The sequence below is a fragment of the Pantherophis guttatus genome, chromosome 10, assembly GCF_059756535.1.
Source record: "Pantherophis guttatus breed Tessera chromosome 10, ASM5975653v1, whole genome shotgun sequence".
NCBI lineage: Eukaryota > Metazoa > Chordata > Lepidosauria > Squamata > Colubridae > Pantherophis > Pantherophis guttatus.
In genome coordinates this window covers 2,361,373-2,384,541 of record NC_142072.1, presented here as the reverse complement: position 1 = coordinate 2,384,541, position 23,169 = coordinate 2,361,373, and the positions used below count along the sequence as shown (strand labels likewise).

The window sequence follows — 23,169 nt, the reverse complement described above, 5'->3', positions numbered from 1 at the left end:
TTCCTTGATCAAACGGTTTATTGAAAACGTTGCTTAATATTATATTATTATTCTTGAGTGTCTGATTGACAGACAGACAGACAGACAGATAGATAGGAACTTGCAGACCATTCAAATTCAACAGAATTCTCAATGTATTGGCAGACTGAGAAAGAAGAGGGGGGGGTCTATGCTGCTACTGATCATTCTCTCCCCCCCCCCCCCCAATTGCTTAGTATTTAATGTAGGAAAGGGTCACGTCTCCATCGATCTCCATGGTGCGGATGTGTTTGATAGGGACATAACGATGGGTGTAGTTGAAGAAGGGCTGGTCGTTGGCATAAAACTTGAATTCATGGTTGTCACAGTGGATTGAGAGCTGGGAAGAGAAGGAGGATATTAACATGGCTGAACATCTGGATAACTTACGGTCCTCCACTCCATCCATACCTTGCATCAAAATCAAAAAGCACTCCCTATATATAAGCGATGGAGACTTTAATGAGGGGGTCACAACTGTCATGCTGTTTTCTACACACACACACACACACACACACACACCCCTAAACACCCCAAGGGCAATGTCAGGGTAATTTTCCATCCGAGAGCTAAAAACATAATTCTGAATGGCATTCTGGTGAGGCAATTCCACTCATCTCCACTAGAGGGGGCATTCATCACACCAGCCTTCCAACTGTTCAGATTTCAAAATTGTGCTAGCAGGGAATTATGGAAGATGGAGTCTTACACAATTGGAAGTCACCAGCTGGAACTTCTCTTCACTTCCCACTGCCTTCTTGCTGGCAACCAGCCAAACTCTTTGCTGGAATCCAGGGGTGTCCGCATAAGCCAGGTAAAATATGGCCAATATATCGATTGCATAGCTGTGACAGCCATATTGACTTTTGTGACGTCCTCCCTGTGGACACCCCTCCCTGCTGGAATCAAAGCCAACTCACCTTGAAATACAGCCCAGGCTGGAAAGGGTTGAAGGTCAAGTTGCGTTCCTCCTTTCCCCAGATGCCATTCAAAAAACTATTGCGTACTATGGCTCTCCATGGTTTCATGCGAAGGTTAATATGCAGAGGGATCTCTTGGCCAGCCATAAAATTGATTTCAAACCTTGGAAAGAGGAAAAAGGCAGGCATCTCAGTCTTTGGAGTAAATAAAGGGAAATCTGATTCCCCCCTGCCCAGAGGTGGGTTTCAGCAGGTTCTGACTGGTTCTGGAGAACCGGTAGCAGAAATTTTGAGTAGTTCGGAGAACTGGTAGTAAAAATTTTGACTGGCCCCTGCCTCCCAAGTCCCAGCTGATCAGGAGGAAAAGGGGATTTTGCAGTAACCTTCCTCTGGAGTGGGGAGGGAATGGAGATTTTACAGTATCCTTCCCCTGCCACACCCACCAAGCCACACCAACCAAGCCACACTTACAGAACCGATAGTAAAACAATTTGAAACCCACCACTGCCCCGCCCCTTAATCCAATAGCAGCCTGCCAGATCCTTCCATGGATGAAGGCTAGTTCTAGTTAGCATTTTAGGTATTTATTTATTCATTTGTTCATTGCATTTACATCCTGCCACAATTAAACCAACTCTCAGTGGGTTATAAATTAGACAAGCACATATTAAGGAGCCCTCATGTTGAGGGCAGAATGCAGTATTGCAGGCTAACTCTGCCCACAGCCTGGAGTTCAATCCCGATGGTTCTCAGGGTTGACTCAGCTTTCCATCCTTCCAAAGTCAGTAAAATAAGGGCCCGGATTATTGGAGGCAATAGGCTGACATTGTAAACCTCTCAAGAGAATGCTGTAAATCACTTTAGGGTAGTATATAAGTGTAAGTACTATTGATATTGCTAAAATAAAAATATATTCAGCAGCAGTCTAGCAGTGACTAGCATTCTTCTGATGAAGAACAGCTGATTACTGCTTAGTGACAGTTTGACTCCAAATCTTCCTTCAAATCCACCTCCTAAGCAAGAATTCCCCAAACTCTTTCACTCATCCAACCTTTCATCAGACTTCCCCACTTTGGGGAACCCTGCCTTAAGCTAACAGCCCTTGCTTCTTGTGGCAGTGAGTGTTCATACTGTGCAGAATTGTGCTTCCACTCCCCTAACATTGCCCTAACACTGGTGCTTTGCTGTGCCAAACCAGAGTCCCAGTGTCTAACTTGGGCCAGGTGGCAAGTTGGGCTGAAATGTGTGATGCCAGGGAGATGCAGCAGCGTGGGACTTGTGGCCCTGATTGCAGAAAGGCAGCTGTGCCCAATGGTTACGATTCCATTCCTCTGCCTGAATCCCCAAATCATGCAAAAAAGAGAGACTTGAGACCTTTTAGCGTTCTTCGGAATAGAGCCTCGCACTGTGATGGTCCTCTCGGCTCCCAGACCTCCAGGGATGTCGCCTGTGTAGGGCACCGGCTGAAATAGACATGAACCCAGGTTACACTTAAGACTCTCCAATCCAACCATGTGGCTCTCTCATCTCTGGTAGTTGGAGGTCAAAGTAGTTGCAGTCCAGTAGGTCTTGGGGTGCCAAATGGGAGACCCACAACATGGGTGGGGGGCAGCTTGCGGGATCTTGTGTCAGGTGGTTACAAGCATCTCTTCCTTCAACCAGGCAACTCAGGCATTGGCTGCGTTCAAGTGCTTCGTTTGCTCGGTAGAGCTGCCTGCAGTGTGTGGTCAAAATATTCAAGATGGAAGCCTGGATGGAGCCAACAAAGCCCAGCCTATTGTTTCATGTGCAATGAACACAGAAAATAGGTGGGGTGGGGATGTTGCTGGCATGGCTGCCATGTTGACTTTTTGAATCACAGGCTGTGAAAGACCCTGCATCACGAAAGACTGAGATTATAGATGAAATCATCAACCTTGGTTCTAAAAACTGGCTTCCTGGTGCAATATATAGGTCTTTCTTTCTACTCTGCCCCACGTTGACCCAACAGTCATCTTCCATCCCAACTTCTCTCGTTCGGTTAGAAAATTTCTGAGAGATGGGGAGCCGGTAGCCTTTGACCTGTGGGGAGGGGACTATTATTAATCCTCCCCTTAATCCCAAGGAAGCTAATTTTCCCTTAAATATTCATTGTTCCTTTTTCTTCCTTCCATCTGATTTTAGAGGCTTGGTGAAGCACTTGGAAGATTACTTAGTAAAACGTCCAGTTTCTGGTCCTTGTTCACCGTAAGCTTGATCAAAGCTAAACACTAGGAAACACTAGGAAAGAATAACCTCCTTGAATTCAACCTGAATGCATACAGACAGACTCCCCACCTCCTGGTTTTTGTCCCACCCCACAAATTTGGGTAAAGTAAGGAGAGATACGCTGCGTACTTACTGGGTGGTAGATTGCAGGGGAAGTCATTATCTGGTGGGAGAGAAATCCAGACAGACTATTAGTGACTCCATGTTTTTCCTCTAAAATCGCTAGCTCTGGAAATCCTTGTCCCCTGTCCCCTTTTTTCCTTTTGACTACGTATTTAGAGGAAGATTTTGTGGTGGTCCATATCCAGGGTTCATCATGATATGAAAGGATAGGAAAACAACATTGCAGACTTCTTGGCTGCTGGTGTTTCTTAATAAGGACGGACAGATGGCTGCTAAGCCATTATGGAAGTTCAAGACGTGCATCTTAAAACTGCCAGGTTGAGAAACTCTGCTTCATGGACCTCTGCAAAGGGCAGAGCAGGACCTTGGCCTGGGGGAAATTGGCTCCCTCTTCAGTTGCTGGCCCTGGTATCATCCTAGGATGGTTATTTTTGCTAGCATGCAGATTTGTATGCCAAAACAACTGAGGACCCAGTGGGGCAGCCATTCTTAGGGGTCAAGAAAGATGTATGAGAAGAGCAGCTGGAGGGGAGAAAGAGAAAGTGGCAGCTTGAGGATTGAACCACCAGGATCCATTCCCCAAAAAAGGTCAAGGTCAGGAGCTGCTGACTTGTCCATAGCAAACACTTACTGTGTTCCCCATCTTTGGCCCTCCCGTCACATTCAGGGACTGCAGATCCACGTCTCCATCAACCCTAATGAGCTGCACACCTTGTGGTGGAAATCTGTGGCTATAGTTGCAGAAGGGGTTCCCGTTCACCAGGATCTGTCAGAGGGCAAAGCGGCAGAAATCAAGTCTCACTTGGGATCATCCCATTCCTTTGCAGGGAAAAAAAATGTTTATTCTTGCCAAGAATGCAAAGCATACCCCAAAACAGAGCAGGATGGTCAGAAAGAGACTCAGAAATGTCAAAATAAGTACATATAGAAAGAGGGAGGCCTTTTATTTCATTGACACCTGGTTTTTTTCCTCCTGGACCAAAATATTTTCTTTTCAGCTACAGGTCGTCCTCCTTTAGTAACTGTTTTGCATTATGACAGTGATGAAATACTAACCTTGCAATACAAATACATTTGTGGATCATTCCAAACAAATGGTGAATTTAAGGGGTGGGGAGAATGAAAAGGCCCCTGCAGTCCCAAAGGAGCCTCTGTCACCCGTACCAACCTGGTATTCGGCCTCATTGACAATGAAGATGATCTCAAAATGCTCTCCCTTTTGGAAGGGATTCTTGTGTCTCTCTTCCCTTCCCCACCTGTGAGACTGATATGAGTTGAGCACAAGAGTCTCCTGAAAAAGGCGAGGGTTGAAGTGGAGAGGAATGTCAGCCCTCTTATGCTGGCAACAGGCAAAGTCCACCGAGAAGCTAGAGGAAAGAGAGGAAAAAAGAAGAGGAAAATTAAATGGGGGGGAATTACAGGCATTTCAGAGTACAATTCTGCCCCTTCCTTCTCTTTTGCCCTGGTTTGTTGCTTGAAGGGAAGAATCAAGTTCCCAACCCTCATGACTTAGTTGGACTTGAAAGAAGCAGGAAGTGGAACTAGCCAAAGAATTAAGAAAGGCTTTAATCTTGGCATAGAATTTGGATTATACCTATCCTTAACAACATAACAATCCTATGACTATTATTTTGAGTAAGGTAGCATCTTGCCCTTCCTGTGAGCCTCCAAAGCAACATTACCTGTCGCTTTCTTCGGGCACTGTGCCATTCACATATATAGACATCCCAGGATGGAGCCCACCAAGGACAGTTTGATCATAAGGGAGAGCCTGGAAGACACGAAAATGATGAACCAAACCAATGACTTAACTGCAAAACACAACACTGACATTCAAACTAACCAACCACAACTTCTGCCTTGTATCAACCATTCCATGTGGCTTCCGAGTCAAACCAAGACCACCTGGGAGGGCCTCTGATAAAGATTAATTCCCTCCCCCCCTCAACGTATCAGGGGAAGGAAGGTGTGGATGAAGCACCAGAACTGCCACCATGGACCGGTTCTGCCTTAGCTCTATGGGTGCTCAGTGGATTGAGCCAGACTGGCTGGTGCCAGCATCCTTTCCCATCGCTCCCTGCACTGGAGGAACTTCTAAGGAAAGGAAAAACTTTGCAGGTGTGAGGAACACGCTGACAGGACCAAGAGTTGGCCTTTTTCTCTGCATTTCTGGAGCTTTTATAGGAGAACCATGATTCATTGGCGGGCTGCTGGGACTTTTGCTGGAACTATGCACACTGGGAGGGAGGAACTGTGTTAAGAAGGGTAGCCAATTTCTTTTGACAAATAAGTGACCAATATTTTCATTACTTCCAATAAACCTGCTCTGACAAAAAGCATAAGCCTTATGTCACAAGTCACCTCAACTTCACAATCCCTCAGTAGATTGGGATCTTGGCTTGCCTTCACCACCACACCCAGAAACCCTTGCTCCTGCTGGTGGTAAGCCAGTTCCAAACTACAGAGCAAGTAGGCGGATTTCACAGATATATATTTGAAGGAAGAAGCAGCAGCCACGTAGAGACTGCAACTGCGCCACAGGCCTGATCCCCGGGACTAAAATACTGGCTAAGAGATAACGTCCCGTCAGCTGAAGTATCCATTTTAAGGAGAGACAGGCTGGGTTAGCAAGTCTCTTGGTACTTACTAAGTGGTAGATTTCAGGAGAGGTCATTATCTGGTGGGAGAGAAATCCAAACAGGCTGTTAACAACCCCATGTTTTTCCTCCCAAAATCTCTAGCCCTGGATGTCCTTGCCTGCTGCCCCCCCTTTTTTCATTTTGAGTATTTACAGGAAGATTTAGTGGTGGCCCATATTGTACCCTAAAAGCTAAGAAGACAGCTGTGGCCGAGTTTGTGTGGCACATTCACCCAAGGTCAGTTGAAGCTTTCATGGGTGCCTTTGTACCATTTGCTCAACTTGGTTACTTTTCACCTGGGTTGGTTTTGGAGAGGTAGCTTAGCCTGTTGCAAATCACTCTGTTGTGTGAATGGAGGAAACAGATTAAGAGTATTATGTTAATCTTGGGGGGCTAAAACTGATCATCACAGGAGAAATCCTCTCCCTCCCTCCCTCCCCCCACCCCCCACCCTCTCTCTCTCTCTCTCTCGGCACCAAGGGAAAAAATAACACAGTGGCCTTGGCCCAAACTTATTTTGTGGATTATTCACATAAAGTTATCACCCCATTTCTCAGAGTCTGGAAAAAGTACATGCAGCAGCCCTCTAAGCTTGTGAAGGCAGAGGCAACTTGCCATGTTCAGTCACTACACATTCCCTGGTGTTCCTGTCTGGTAATAAGAATAGGTGGGCATCTTCTAAGCCATTCTGGGAGTTGAGACTACGCAACATAAAGTTACCAAGGTTGACCCAAAGGGCTTCTTGAAATGACAACTGGACTTTGTTTTTTCTTGAAGGTGTTTCACTTCTCATCCAAGAAGCTTCTTCAGCTCTGACTGGATGGTGGAGAACGGAAGGATTTATATTCCTTGCAGACAAGCTGGTTATTTGCATCCTTTTAGAGGATCGTTGAGGCCACTTCACTCTTTTGAACACAGCAAAGTCCACATTTTGGACAGAGAGGACTGCTGGTTTAAAAGAGGGGTCAAAGAGGCCATCTATGTCAAAATTGAACACATGACCCTGAGGATACAGATACACCTCCAGGTGACCTTAATGACTCGCTAAAAGAATGCAAATGACCAGCTGTCTGCAAGGAGTATAAATCCTTCCACTCCCCACCATCCAGTCAGAGCTGAAGAAGCGTCTCAGATGAGAAGTGAAACATCTTCAAAGAAAAACCAGAAAGTCCAGTTGCCTCTTGAAAAAAGAAAAGCACCTTTGGGACAACCATGACCTGGATGACTGAAAATCTTTATAGACATTTGCCAAGGTTGAGAAACTCTACTTTATGGACACCTGCAAGGTGGAGAACAGGACCCCGGCCTCAAGTAAATTTTCTCCCTGTGCAGTTGTTGATCCCAGTATCACCCTTGGATGGTTATTTTTGCTAGCATACATTGATGTAAGCCATGTCAATTGAGGATCCAGAGGGGCAGCCATTCTTTGGGGTCAAGAAAGGTATACAAGAAGAGCAACTGGAAGGGAGAAAGAGAAAGTGGCAGCATGGGGATTGAACCAACCCAGAATCCGTTCCCAAAGAGAGATCAAGGAGGTGCTGACTTGTCAACAGCAAACACTTACCATGTTCCCTATCATTGGTTCTGCCGTCACATTCAGGGACTGCAGCTCCAGGTCTCCAAAAACCTTAATAAACCGCACACTTTGTGGTGGAATTCTGTGCCTGAAGACATAGAATTGCTTCCTGTTCACCAGGATCTGTCAGGACAAAGCAGAAGGGATCAAGTCTCATTTGGGATCGTCCATTTTCTTTGCAAGAAAATTTATTCTTGCCACAAACACATCCCAGCCGAAAGTTGAGCAGAGTGGCCACAGAGGGAATCAAAAAGGTCATAAATAAATAAATTTAATAAGGGAGAGGGCTTTTTTTCACCGATAACTATCTTTTTCCCCCTGGACCGAAATGTTTTCCATTCAGCTACAGGTCATCCTCCTTTAGTGATTGTTTGCATTACGACAGTGATGAAATAATAACTTAGTGATACAATATATTTGTGGTTCATTCCAGACAAATAGCGAATTCTGGAGGAAAAATCAAGAGGCTGAAGGGGGCCTTCAGTCCCAAAGGGGTCTCTGTCAAATGGACCAACCTGGTATCCGGCCTCAGTGACCATGAAGATGACCTTGAAATGCTCGCCCTTCCGGAAGGGCATCTTGCGTTTCTCTTCCTTTCTCCATCTGCCAGACTCAAATGAGTTGAGCACAACTTTATTCCACCAACTGAAGCGAGGGTTGAAGTGGAAGGGGATATCGGGCCCCTGATACTTTGCAAAGGCAAAGTCCACACCGAATCTGGAGAAAGAGGGAGAAAAGAAGAGGAAAATAAAATGGGGAAGTGGGGGGAGCAATCTCAGAGAAAAGTTCTGCTCCTCCCCACTTGCTTCTCCGTTGCTCTGAAGCTACAATCTGTAGGATAGTTTTGTTTTGCTTTAAGAGAAAACTCAAAATTCCTAAAACCCGCATAGCTTAGTTGGAGTTGGAAGAAGCAGGAAAATTAAAACAGGCAGAATTTGGATTATACAAGCTATCCTTAACAACATAATAGTCTTATTACTATTATTTTGAATAAGGTAGCAACTTGTCCTTCCTGCGAGCCTGCAAAGGAACTTTACCTGTTGCTGTCTTTGGGCACTGAGCCTTGAATATATACAGCCATCCCAGGACGGAGTCCACCAGGGACAGGATGATGGTAAGGGAGAGCCTGGAAGACATGAAAATAAGGAACCAAACCAGGGACTTTACAAACACAACTCTGAGTTTCAAACCAGCCAACCACAACCTGTGCCTTATATCAGCCTTTCTATATGGCTTCTGAGTCAAATAAAGACCTCCTGGGAGGGCCTCTGCTAAGGATTAATCCCCCCAACGTGTCAGGGGAAGGAGGGTGTGGAGGAAGCACCAGAAGTGCAGCCATGGACCGGTTCTGCTTTAACTCTATAGATGATCAGTGGATTGAGTAGACTGGCTGGTGCCAGCCTCTTATCACATCTCTCCCTGCACTGGAGGAACTTCTAAGGAAAGGAGAAACATTGCAAGTGCCAACTGAGTCAGGCTGGTGGGACCAAGAGAGCATCTGTGTTTTTCTCTACATTTCTGGAGCTTTTGTAGGAGAATTGTGTTTCATCTGTGGATGGGTGGGGTGGCTGCTGCAACTGTGCACATTGGGAGGAAAGAATTGTGTTAAAGCAGTGGGGTGGGGGATCAAGCCCCAAACAGGTATGGGAGATTTAGCCAATTTTTAAGTGATCAATTGGAAAAAGGAGGTTAAAAACAAGCCAAGTGTTTGGGCTCTTCCCGTTGTGATTATGCTCGGGGGAATCTGAAGATGTTTTTGGTTTAGGAGGAAGAATGAAGCAGGTTGCTTATTTGGACGGAAGAAGAATGGGAAAGAAAGCAAAATAAACAAAAGCTACTTACCATCACTGCAAACTCACCACCCTCATTCAAGCTCTGAAGGGAAACAAAAATTAACATTCTACTCTGATGTGGTTATACTTATGACTTCTCAAACTGTGCCATCACCACCATCTTCAGCATCAGATACATGAATATCTTCATTCTCCAGATTTAAAAATGTGCATTCTTTCACACAACACATAGTGATATTTGTTAAAAACTGTTGGGAGAGTTAATTTCTTTTCAATGTCCTTCCAAATTCACACATCCATAATGTGCACAGAGAAAAATGGTTGCGCTGAGTTTAGCCCTTGACGCATGAAATTCGTTGCTGAGAACTGAGGGCCTTTAACAGACCTAGCTCTGAGGTAAAAGCTCTTTCAGGAACCTTACAGAACGTGATCACATTCCATATGTGACTTTTGAGTTCATGTTAGTTACCGAACCAAGTCAAGGTTTTTGATCTGCTTACCACTTCATATATTATGGAGATTGCAGAATAGATTAATAGCCAGAATAAGTGTGTTGCATGTGCTTTGTAACACGAAGTAGTAGACCAGGTTATTAAGGTAGATTTTTTTTTGTTAAATATTTCAGATGAGTTGAAAATCTCCTTTTTTGGGGTTTCACAAAATTCCCATGTGAAATGAAAGAAAGTGAGAGAATCTATTACATCTGAAATCCATTATATGCAAAGCTATATCTAATGGGAAGATCTTTTGGGGGCCCTCTCCTTTCTAGGCATCCTGCACCCCCATCTCCTTTTACTCCAAAGCAAGTTACAAAAGGAAAAGAGAGACATGGTTGTAGATACAGCTTTCTTGGTCCATCAAGATCTCCTTTGTATGTTTTCCTGTGCAGCTACTGTGTAGGAAGCAACCGGTCTCTGAAACCCAAAAGAAGATTCCCATGTCATCTTCTAATTTCTAATAAAATTTCAGCTCAAATTTCTGATTTTTGCTAGTCAGAAAAAGATCCAAAGGGACCTAGGCCATTCTGAACACAGAAGATAGAAAAAGAGGGTTGGAAGGGACCGTGGAGGTCTTCTAGTCCAACCCCTGCTCATTGTAATGTGAGTCTTCATCTAAACATGCTATGGAAATAGTGGAATTCCCTTGAAGGAAATGAAGAAGAAATTATGAGCCTGGAGATATTCACAGGGCAAACAATTTTAAAAAGTGACGTGCACAGTTTTGCTATACCAAGAATCTGAATGCTGATTGGATTTTCCCTTCCCTCTCTGTGACCCTCTAATGAACGAGGCAAGAATCACTCTTAGATGCCCTTTGATGCTTTCTGTTTCCAGCTACTTACCTCTTTTACATTTCCATCACCGATAAACATACTCTAAAGTGGAAACAAAAGGATATCTTTAAAATCATGATCGGGCAGAGCATCCTGTGAGGATTTGTGATCATCAGGCTGGGCCACTAGTTTGTTCAAATCAAGAACGGGTGTAGTTGCCATCTCCAATATTATATATCCATATTGTATATTTATAGTGATAATTATATTTGTATTTCATTCCTCAGTTGGAAAGTCGCCTTTCTTATCAGAACATAGACTGATTGGGATCAAAGAGACGCATAATAATTAATTGAGGGTTTTATTTTGTTTTCATGAGCAAAGGGTTTGGGGAACTTTTTCTTTCAAAAACAAGCAATTCTTGTAAAGAACTGGGTTTTAAAAAATATATGTGTCTTAATTAATTGCTTTAAAAAACTGATATGGCCATCCATCTTAAAGCAGGCAGCTCTGGGTGGTTCACAGCTGTGGTACAAAATCAAAACACTCTAAAAACAAAAAAAGCAAGAAGAATCTGGTGCCGCCACCATTCTCCAACCCAGACCTTGCCACCATATTCAGGCTACAACCTCACCTTCTCCCACAGCCTTCCGGAAGGTTAAAAAAGTGGATTCCAGGAGACCTACTGGATCCCAGGAGGAAAAGTGACCCAGCGGGCAGGAGTTACAATGGAAATGGAATTCTGGATCCCATTACACCAGTGTTCCTCAAACCTGGCAACTTTAGGGAAGTGAGATCTCCAACATCCAGAATTCCATAGTCAGCATACAAGCTGGGGAATTCTGGGAGTTGAAGTCCACACATCTGAAAAACACTGCACTAGATGGCAATCTTATGGGAAAGAACTTTAAAGCATACCTACTTTATCCAATCAGGTAGAATGGGCAGATACCTTCAGGAAAAGTATAAATATTTATGGAGTTTCCTGACCTTTTCTTTTAAGACTTTCTTCTAAGCTATAATCTCTCAAATTCTGAGCATCATCATGATGCTCTCCTTTACATATTCCCAAGAGTTTTAATTTCCTGCTAGAATTGTTCCTGAAATGCCTGTAAATCCTTGGGGGTGGGGGGAATTTAGTCACAAGAGGGCTACTTGTCAAAAGAAAGTCAACTTTGAAAACATAAAAGACACAAGACAAATTAAGTGTGTATCTACTTACTATCAGTTTAGACACTCCTTTGCCACCTTTAGCTTTCTTGATAATAGGTATTATCTTTTTCCCGATTGACTATAAGGAAGAAGAAGAAAAAAACCCATTACAGATTCCTTCATAAGTTGTGCCAATACATGATATGTGTGGGTCTTGCCAATGGTGGGTTTCAAACATTTTTACTACTGGTTCTGTGGGTGTGGCTTGGTGGGCATGGCATGGCTTGGTGGGTGTGGCTTGGTGGGCATGGCAGGGGAAGGTTACTGCAAAATCCCTATTTCCTCCCGATCAGCTGGGACTCGGGAGGCAAAGAATAGATGGGGGCGGGGCCAGCCAAAGGTTGGAGATTTGCCGGGTTCTCCAAACTACTCAAAATTTCCGCTACTGGCTCTCCAGAACTGGTCAGAACCTGCTGAAACCCACCTCTGGGTCTTGCCTGGGCCATTGCAGCCCACTAAAATAAACTGGTGAGCCCTCGAGGGCCATGGTGGATAATGATATGAATGGCCTCACAACACCAGAGTAGGAACATAATGCTATATCAATTCTTTGAGGCAGGCAAAGTCAAAGAAAGCCATGGCAGGGATTAATGGAAAATCATACAATGTTGTTGGGTTTATTAGTAGAAACCTGCAAGCCTGTCTAAAACTATACTATCCCTGCTCAAGGAGAACAAAGTCAAGCTGTGTTTCCAAAACAAATTCTGATAAAATTAATCCCGGGAAGGGAAATGAGGAAAGACATCTCACCAGCAAAATTGCATCTGATAGAAAGACCACTTGAGCCAAGAATTTGCCATTTTGCAGAGAGAAAAATGATTTTGGAGAAACCCTCCTCATCTCAAAAATATTCCTTGGGGTTAGTTCCAAAATATAAGTTTCTCTCTCTTTGCTACTTGGTTCCCAGGGGAATCATCATTCCAATTTGGGAATCATTATTGTTTTAAAGGGTATAGTGCTATTTGAAGCTGCTTTTAAAAAGGAGTTGAAATAAATGAAATATTTTGGCCTTGCCTGCTCAGTTACTATTCTGGATCTCTGAAGATGCTTTCTGAGAGGTGTGGAATAACAAAAGGAGTGTTTTATTGCATGCAAAAAGAATTTTACTCAAAGAAAGCTCAGAATATGAACACAATCTACTTACCATTGACTTAGAACTATCACCTTGACCTATATTCATATTCTATAAGGGAAACAAAAGATAATATGTTTTTTCGAAAAGATACAACATATGATTTCTCCAACTCATCTGCCTGGAACCCGCACTGTATATTGGACATTAATACAATTGAGTGAGTCCAGAGATATTTCACAAGAAGAGTCCTCCACTCCTCTGCTCGCAACAGAATACCTTATGCCACCAGGCTTGAAATTTTGGGATTAGACAATTTAGAACTACGCCACCTTCAGTCTGACCTAAGTGTAGTACACAAAATTATCTGCTACAACATCCTACCTGTCAATGACTATTTCAGCTCCAACCGCAATAATACACGAGCACACAATAGATACAAATCTAAGGTAAAACCGCTCCAAACTCGATTGCAGAAAATACGACTTCAGCAACAGAGTGGTCAATGCCTAGAATGCACTACCTGACTCTGTGGTTTCTTCCCCAAACACCCAGAACTTTAACCTTAGACTGTCTACTGTAGACCTCATCCCATTCCTAAGAGGTCTGTAAGGGGCGTGTATAAGCGCACCAACGTGCCTACTGTCCCTGTCCTAATGTCCCCATTTATTCGTATCCTTATCCTATATTCATAAGAGTTCAAATCTGAGAATTACATGTCTATATGCCATATTTCTACTCCTCAACTTATGATGTATTGCTTTGCGAATGTGGGAAATTATGACAGACTTCCCTGAGGATATTTATAACCCTGTTCGAATGGCTGGGCCCCTCTCCCTTGTTGTCACATCCCCACCTGAACAACAACAAAACTGCATTTGGACCACACAGGTGTGTCACACCAAAAAGGGAGAGAAATTTCAGGGAGAGAAATCCCTCATGCAATCATGTGCATGGCATGGCTTCCCCCAATTTCTCACAGGCACATCCCTGCCTTTTCTACTCGGCAGTGGCTGTTTTTCTAAAGGATAAATTATTTCAAAAAGAAAAGGGGTGAAATGTTTTGGCCCTGCCTGCTCTGGGGGGCTTCACTGCATGCAAGAAGAATATCACTCAACAAAACGGCGAAAAATGAAAAAATAACTACTTACTATTAATTTTCCAATGTCTTTTGCTTCCAAAATATTCTACAAAGGAAACAAAAACGTCAAATTAGACACCCAAGACCTCTCTATCCCTGCAATCGCTATCATCTTAGATATTATTTCCATGAATTGCTGCTCTCCTCCACTTAGGAAAAACACATTTCTTATGATTCTTATTCTCTTTATGATGAAATTTCATTTTTTATTCTGCTTCACGTAGCCACCCTCACCTCCACATCCCCTGCCTCTTCTTCCTCCAAGAAAGTTCAAATACTCATAATTAAATAAGCAAATTTGTGTTTCCACTTATATCTGCTCTTCTTGATTTTCAATGTAGCTATTGGGAGGAAAGGGGGTTACTAAAATCCCACAATAACTTATTCTCATTTCCTCTTCCAACTGCTACAAGAATGTCAGCTCAGATTCAGAGCATTTTCTAGTCAGAAAAAGGTTCAAAAAAGATTCATGCCATCCTAAAGCCCTTCTTTTCCCACCCAACTCATCCCCACCCATCAGAATTTGGACACTCATAGGTGGGCATTAAATTTTTAATTTTTTTTTAAAAAATCATAGCTTTCGTCCTAAAGCAAGATAACAATCCTCCTAAATATATAACTTGGGTACATCAGTGCTTTCTATATAAGACTAAATTTTGGTGGAGGTTGGATAGAATCTGAAAAGAACTGCTTGAACACATGGAAGAAAGGTATTTCCCATGGAAAAGGGAGAAGATGGTCAAAGAGATACTTACAATTATTTCCAATGTATATTCCTCACTCAATCCATTCTACAATGGAAACAAAGGTTATCAGCTCTATTCTGACATCAGAAGGTATATAACTTCTCCAACCATGCTTTCTCTGCCATTTCATATCTCAAGAAAATGAATTTCTTCATTCTACCGATTGCAAATTTTCATTATTTATTACAGCACAAAGCGATTTGGGACCAAAAACACAAACTTGAATTAATAGTATTCTGAGGCCGCCTTATTGTTTTCATTATCTTTTAATGTTCTTCCACATTCACACAAGCACAGAGAAACCTGAATCAGAATGCTTGTATTGAATTTATACATGAACACAAAAGAGGGTTTCGGAGGTGCTTTGACAGACATGCCTTTTGGGGTTAAAGCACTTTTGGGAATATGCACTACCTGTCTTCACTTCCATATCTGAACCTAGATCCAGGCTTCTTAGAAGTTCTGTGATCTAATCCATGTATTTTTCTTATGCATTTCTTGATATTTATTTCATGGTCCTAAATTATGTCAGGAAATTTAGTCTAATTATGTAGGAAATTCAGTCTATTATAAAAAAAAATAAGGACAAGATTGACTTGATGTAGCCCAGGATGGGCCCGCATTTTCTCAAGCAGGAGTGTCTACAACTAATGATACACAAATGATGACATGAATCGTGATGTCATCAAATAAAGGTCACACAAACCTAGTCGCTGACATCACTCACAACTGCATCATGACATCATCTTGCACACATCCCTTCTCCTCATGGGGACAGCCATGTCAGAAATAAAATCTTTTTTTAATTCATAATCAAACCCAGAGGAAAACTTCTCTCCAATTTAGCCTCTGGGTTTTGGGTTTTGTTTTGAAGGGGGTCAGTTGGTTGCTTTAAGCTGCCTTAAAAACAAGTCAAATGTTTTCAACCTATTTGCTGGGTTTGTGCTCTCCAGACTCTGGAGATGCTCTAAGTGCTGGGTGAAGAAAAATGAAGGAGATCCTTGTTCAGATGCAAGAAGAAATTAAAGAAAGAAACATAAGAAGATAAATCAAAGCTACTTACTACCAACTCAGCCAGACGACCATGTTTGAAGAGTTCCTTCTACAAAAGAAATGAAAGGGATCAGTTCTATTCTGATAAAATAACTATCGCTAACTATAACTATACCATTGCAGATAACTTCAATACCATACAGTATATCAATTCCATCTATATATTTCATTCTCCAGATAGGAACTATGCCAAATGGAATGATAAAGGCTAAAAAAATGAATTAATAGCATTCTGAGACTTGTTAGTGCTGTGAGCAAAGGGATTTTGTGATTTTTTTCCCTTAAATGATACATTATTGTGCAGCTCTTCTAAAGATTTCTTGACATCCTTGTTTAAGCCTTTCTCCTAAGGCCTAAGCCAAAGGAAAGACCTGTGAAACTGGACAACAGTCAAAACAGTGCCTTTCTTTAAATCTTCCCAAGAGTTTGTAACTTCCTCTGGAATTCTTCCTGAAATGTCTGGAGATCATTTGATGGGAATCAGGCTCAAGAAGGGTGATCAGGTTATATCTAAGAAGGGTAACATAGAAGTCATAGAAGAAATGAGAGAACTTAAGTGTGTGTCTACTTACCATCAATTTATATATCAGTTTATCGCCATGTGGTATCTCCTTAAGAACATTTAACATCTTCTCCATGAGGTCCTACAAGGAAGGAGAAAAACCATTAACCTCTTCTATGAATTTCTTCATTACTGCATGGTTCCAGTGCATGATGCATGTGGGTCTTACCTGGGCCACTGCAGTCCATTAAAATAAACTGGTGAGCCCTTGAGGGCCATGGAGGATATTGATGTGAATGGTCTCACATCACCAGAGAAGGTATGTAAAGCCACATCAACCCTTTGAGGTAGGCAAGGTCAAGGAAAGCCATGGCAGGGATTCCAGGAATGCCACTGTATTGGTGGATTTAGCAGCAGAAATTTGAAAGCCCATTTAAAACTTCCATTATTCCTTTTTAAGGACAAGAAAGTCAATCTGGAACTACGCTGACTCACTCTTTCACCCATTCGACTTACCCAGAGCTGAACAACCATTTTCGTCTCCTTCCCCTTCTCAAGGCCAGAGCTGAATTTCCCTATAAGCCATAACCCAACCTGAATATCAAAACCCTCTTTTTGCCACCCAGTCTTCCATCTGAGTGTAATTTGGGCAACATAGTTGAGCTGAAACCATTTGGCATTTTGTGGTCCTTAATTTATTTATTTATTTATTTATTGTTAAATTTGTATACCGCCCTTCTCCCTGAGGACTCAGGGCGGTAAACAGCCAAGTAAAAACATAAACTATAAATAAAATCCTAAACAATTTAAAATAAGAGTAGGATAAAATACAATAATTTAATACATAAATATGTAAGATAGGATAAAATGACATAAAATTATATTTCTGTATCACCCCTGCAATCTACCCCAATCAGGCCCACATATGCTGATCTCAGTCGGAATTTTGCTAAGTGACATGATCAGGTGGCCACATGCTTTCTTTTTGTGTTGCTTAGCAACAGAATTCCAGGTCCCAATTCCTGTCATAATCCAACGACTAGCTGTACTTTAAGTAATTGTACTAGGAATAACAACAATAACGAATGATCCCATCAACCCTTCCTCATGAGGACCCAGATTGTTGGGGGCAAGATGCTGACTCTGTAAAACCGCTTAGACAGTGGTGGGTTTCAAATTTTTTTACTACCGGTTCTGTGGGCGTGGCTTGGTGGGTGTTGCATGGCTTGGTGGGCGTGGCAGAGGAAGGATGTAAAATGTAAAATCTCCATTCTGTCCCCACTCCAGGGGAAGGTTACTGCAAAATCCCCATTTCCTCCCAATCAGTTGGGACTTAGGAGGCAGAGAAAAGTTTGGGGTGGGGCCAGTCAGAATTTTTACTACCGGTTCTCCGAACTACTCAAAATTTCTGCTACCGATTCTCCAGAACTGGTCAGAACCTGCTGAAACCCACCTCTGCGCTTAGAGAGGGCTGTAAAGCACTATGAAGTGGTATATAAGTCAAAGGGCTATTGCTATTTTAGGGCAGCCTGCTTTACAGCAATGCAGGTGGTGGGTGCATTTTATAGAGTAAAGCCATGCTTTCTTTCCTGAAACTCTGGGGAGAATGGCAATAGGGAGACTTGATCGCATGCAAGGAGAATATTTCATAAGGAAACAACAGAGGATGAACAAAGAGTTACTTACCGTGAAATCAGTCATTTCACACACACTTTCTACACAATCCTGCAAAGAAAACAAAAGGCATTTCTTCTATTTTGACATGACCTCACAGATGACTTCTCTAACTCAGATCCTGCGTCACAAGATGGGCAGCTATATACATCTTTGAACTAAAAAAACACTCTGCCAGTACTACCATCTTTGATATCATATGCGCAAAATGCTTCGTTCTGCAGATGTGACACAAGCATTTGTCATCGGAACAGATTCCAATTGGGTGAAAAAGGCACACAAGGATGAATGATGTTCTGAAACATTTTGTTTCATTTTCTTTTCAGTATTCCACTTTCACACAACCTGACTCTGCCCAAAGAATCCAGTGGAATAATACTTATATTTAATTTCCATCTCAAAAGATAAGATGATTCCTGACAAAAGAGGTCCATTAACAGAAGGGGTATTTGGAGTTCAAGCTGTTTGGCCTCCTGACATTAAATCTCTACAGTCCATATTTATAGTCCTCCACTTATGACTGGTTGCTTTGCGACTGTGAGAAGTTATGAGCGATCTCCCTGAGAGTACTTACAACCAGTTCCAAAGTTCCCACAGCTGGGCCCCTCTCTCCCACTGTCACATCCCTATATGTCAGGCACTTGGCAATGGGCCACATTTATGGCCGGTTGTAGCCATTTTACAAGTTTTGCTGAAAACTGCATTCTGATTTTCAGTAAAAATCTATCAGATTTTAATGATAATGTTTCTTAACCACCACTAAAATTGTGGGTGACCTGATTTATGACTGTCATGACTGACTCCGGTGATTGGCAGGCTTCACCGAAGTGATTAGTCAAGGTCTACCTGTGTAAGATCCCTAGGACGAGGGAGTAACATAGCGACTGCATTAGCATAACTTTCTAAACACGATAATTTTAATTTTGGTTAATTTGGGGGGTTGGGTTACTGGATTGTGGAAATTCAGACTATTTGATCAACTTAGTATTTATTACATTATGCAAATTCCAGTAATGTAGCCAAGATAAAAGGGTTGCATGAAATTTCTACAACATTAAAAGTGTAGACTAAGTAACCCAGACAAAGATTTAGGCTTCCTTATAATTTTTTGGATCGTTTGATCCAAACTACATTTGAACCACGCAGATCAGTCACATCAAAAAGGAACGATCTTCCTCAGTGCAAAACTTCCTTGGGGACAGTTCTTAAACAGGCCTTACACACACATACAACCAAATGAAGTAGGTTTTAGTTTGAGGTCAGGGTTATTGTAACACAGGGATGCTTCATTGCAGGCAGGAAGTCTATTAGTCACAAAAAAATAGGCAGAAGGTGAAGAAAGAGCTACTTACCATTAATTTTTGAAGATCGCTTTCATGCAAAGAATTCTACAAAGAAAAGAAGCACGTTAAATTCTATTCTAACCGAAGACAACCCCCCCCACCCCAGGACCTCTCTTATCCCTGCCATCACTACCGTCTTAGACACCATTTATATGAATTATTGCTTCCCTCTGTGGGCCATGAGAAATGGACTGTAATATTTTCAATTTTGTAGAACAGTTGCAGTGGCCAACTAACATGGGACTTCTTGTATATTTTAAATTTGCTTTCGTCAAATGTATTGCTAATAATTTGTCATAAGCCTTAACCTTTGATACGAATATAAAAAAATCCTCCCTTTTAGAAACTAGGACTGGCAGGAGTATTCAATGCATTGTAGATAAACCATTTTAGTTTCCAGCTGTTCCCAAGCCTCCATGAACAATGCAAGTATTCAAGCCCAGGGTTGAGAAGCATTGCAAATGTAACTTATCCATACCCATTTGAGGTTTATTTCCTTGCAAATGTTTCTTTCACTTTTATTCAGAGTACAATGCTCTTTTCTACGGCTATGCTCACATATTATTGGATGTTTTAATTCTAATAATGTAACTGGACAGATGATTGTTTCTAAACCAGAATCAGCTTTTACTTTGAAATGTCTGTTGTGCTAACGGTAAAAGTAAGTGTAAACCATTTTTCCAGGTTCTTTCTCCACTTTCATAGAGAGACCCCTCTTTATCATAGTAATCTAATAAATTGCCTTTAAACAATCTTCTGACTTAGTTGCTTATTGAAGACAGCATGCTGAGGCACAGTCTGGATAAGACATCCTTATGATAGAATGCTGTTTCTTTACTCCGCTTCATGTAGCCCCCCATCTTCCTATCTCTTTGCCTCTTCCTCTTCCAAGTAAATTCAAAGATGAAATATATATATTAAATATGCAGTTTTGTGTGTCCACCTATTTATGTTCTTTTTTCTGGGTAGTCCTGTAAGGAAAAGAAGCTATTGAAATACCATAATAGCATCTCATTTTCTCTTCCAAATGCTACAAGAATGTCATTTCAGATTCAGAGCACTTTCTGATCAGAAAAAGTTCTGAAAAAGATTTAAGCCATCCTGGGTCTTAAAACCCTTATTTGAGAACTCAAAAGACCTCCACCTACTCCCCAAACTTTGGAGGTAGATGGAAGTATGCAATTTTTTTTTAAAAAAAATTTAACCTGGGAATATAAACTGCTAAATTTTGAGACACGTGTGTGTGTGTGTATAATCCCCAAAGGAGTGCTTGATCACATGCAAGGAAGGTATTTCACTAGGAAAGAGGAAAAGATGGTTAAAGAACTACTTACGATTACTTGTTCTCGACCCTCCTCACCAATTGCATTCTACAATGGAAACAAAGGGTTTAATCACAGCAAAACATATATGACTCTCCAACCGTGCCATCTGTGCATGATATTGAGTTTCCTGTCTAAGCAGGGGTTGGACTAGAAGACCTCCAAGGTCCCTTCCAACTCTGTTCTGTTTAGGAGGAACAGCACAAAACCTGTTGGGTGGGGAGGGCAGAGTAGCTTTGCATCAACATTATCTGTCTGTTTTACCTGAAGAGCCTGTGTTTTATCAGCCTTAGGTGGTTCCTTATTTTATGTGTCCAGAGGCTGACATACAGGTTCTGCTGGAGCAGCTTCTTCACCTTCAAAATCAATGACTGATGTCATGACAATACCTCATTTTTCTGATGGGTAACTTTTTTATAGATTGTGGCAATATTGAACATGTAGATGTGTGCAGAATATCTTGATTTCAGCAAAGCATCTGATGATGAACTTTGTGGCATTCTAATGAGCATACTAATTAAGTGGGACTGGAAGGCAAAACAATTAAGTGAGCATCTAGCTGACTTGCAAGTAAGTCCCAAAGAGTGCTTTCAACAATTCCTTATCTGTAACAATGAATTCCTTCCTTCTTTAGATTCATTCACATTCACCAGGAGTTCATGGGGAACCCTCTGCCCATCTGTAAGGAAGGAGGCTTTGTGGGACATGCCGGAATGGGTGCATTTTCCCTCCCTTTATGGTACTTTTCTGGAATGGAATTGATCAATGAAGCAGGGAAGCAAAGGGTAAGCTTAAATTAAAAGTGAAAGAGCTAAAATTCATGGCAGCATATATGAATTGATGTTTTATGAGGGTAGGTGGAATTAAGAATCCATAGTTTAATGATAGAGCCCTGCTGGATTAGAATGGAGGATTGCAGGCAAACCTACAGCCTGGACTTTGATGTGGATGGGGCTCGAGATTGATTCAGCTTTCCATCCTTCCAAGGTTGATAAAACGAGGACCCAGATTGTTGAGGGCTGACAATATGCTGACATTGTAAACCACCCAGAGAGTGGACTGATATTCCCCAAGGAAAGAGCACAAGATGAATGAAGAACTACTTACCATAACTTTTTTCATCATTTCATTGCCACTTTCCTACAAGAGAAATGAAGGGTATCAGTCTGATCCTTACATGATAACATATATGACTTCTCCAATGGTTGCATCACTAAATAGAACACATATGAATGACTGCATTTCTCCATGCAGAAAACACTTTTTTTTTTACCAAGAGTGGGCCAAACCCCCAAACTTGAATGAATAAAGTTCTGAGACCTTTTTATCTTTCCTTTCTCTTTTCAATATTTTTCCACATTCACCCAACCACCAATAAGCCTTGACACCATATGTCAATTAAATGTCAAACATTACGCTTCCTTAGATGTTTCCAGGTAATATTTATTTATTTATTTATTTATTAAATTTATATACCGCCCTATTCCTAAGGGACTCAAATACAATATGCATCTTAGGTGCCAATGAACCTGTGAATTTTGCTATGTCCCTTATTTTTATTCATCTTAAGCTCTTCTTATACCGTGCACACTTAACTTATATCTTTCCAACCAAAGAAATTTTCAGCATTTTATATTGGTCCAACTCAGTAGATCCAACAAAAGGTTATCTCTGACTCTCATGATAATGTGAACACCGAGAAAGCTAATGCAGAGAACAGGATGCAAAACCCGAATCCAGAACCACTGATGGAGTTGAATTCCCGATCATTAAAAGATCGAGTACTCAAATCCCTCTGTCTGCATTTTTCAATCCCTTCATAAAGAAATGTGTAAATTACACAAGCTCAAAAAGATGCATACTCATTTCATCTGCAGGCACTCCAGCTGAAAAGCTATTGCAACCCACAAAATTAAGCCTTACCCGCTGTGCAGAAAGCGTAAAAATCAAAGTAAATATCAAAATGAGACGCATCTCCTTGGTTGCTCTTCAGCTCTTCTGGTCCTTGCTGTTCTTCTATGTGACTTTATCCAGCTCCCCTGCCACATTTTAATATCTTGAGCCTCATTGCCCAAACCCAATGCCTCTATTGTTACTTGATCTACAAGGAAATGTTACACTTCCCTTGCATCATGCACAATTCCATCCTCCATGCTCAAATTAAAGCTAAAAAACTGAGTTGTATCTCTGTTCCCTATGAACTTATAACTTCATACAGGTAACACATCTTTCTCTAATTCCTCCATTCCATCTCAATCTCCCTGTAAGGACCAAGTCTAATCCAGGTTCCTCTTGAGGAATATTACTTCTAAAAGGAGAGGCATTTCATAACTCCCTATTTGTACTTTGTTTCTGGTGCCAAAACCCTGATATTTTGATTCATCAACCTTCTCAAAATGACTTTATGTAATCAAGATGCTCTTTCCATCAGATGTCTTTTTATAATTCTTTATCAGGGCTTAACTCACTTTTTCCAAACAAGAAGTTAATCCCTTCTGAAAGACTTCCAAAAGCA

General features: G+C 41.7%; 1 protein-coding gene across 1 annotated transcript; it reads right to left on the bottom strand.

The window, feature by feature from the left end:
• On the bottom strand, window positions 1-22,726 carry LOC117677719 (galectin-9-like). The gene is made up of 24 exons (XM_060693807.2): window positions 22,578-22,726; window positions 21,762-21,794; window positions 20,667-20,702; window positions 19,342-19,377; window positions 18,002-18,040; window positions 16,386-16,457; window positions 15,824-15,862; window positions 14,770-14,805; window positions 14,025-14,060; window positions 12,946-12,984; window positions 11,812-11,880; window positions 10,659-10,691; window positions 9,366-9,398; window positions 8,561-8,649; window positions 8,039-8,240; window positions 7,512-7,646; window positions 5,956-5,985; window positions 4,991-5,079; window positions 4,477-4,675; window positions 3,940-4,074; window positions 3,319-3,348; window positions 2,313-2,401; window positions 939-1,101; window positions 1-358 (listed from the first exon to the last, which is right to left on the bottom strand). Exons 1-24 carry the CDS (start codon window positions 22,626-22,628, stop codon window positions 212-214), a joined length of 1,860 nt encoding a protein of 619 aa, XP_060549790.2. The 5' UTR covers window positions 22,629-22,726; the 3' UTR covers window positions 1-211.
• Between the last annotated feature and the right edge of the window lie 443 nt (window positions 22,727-23,169).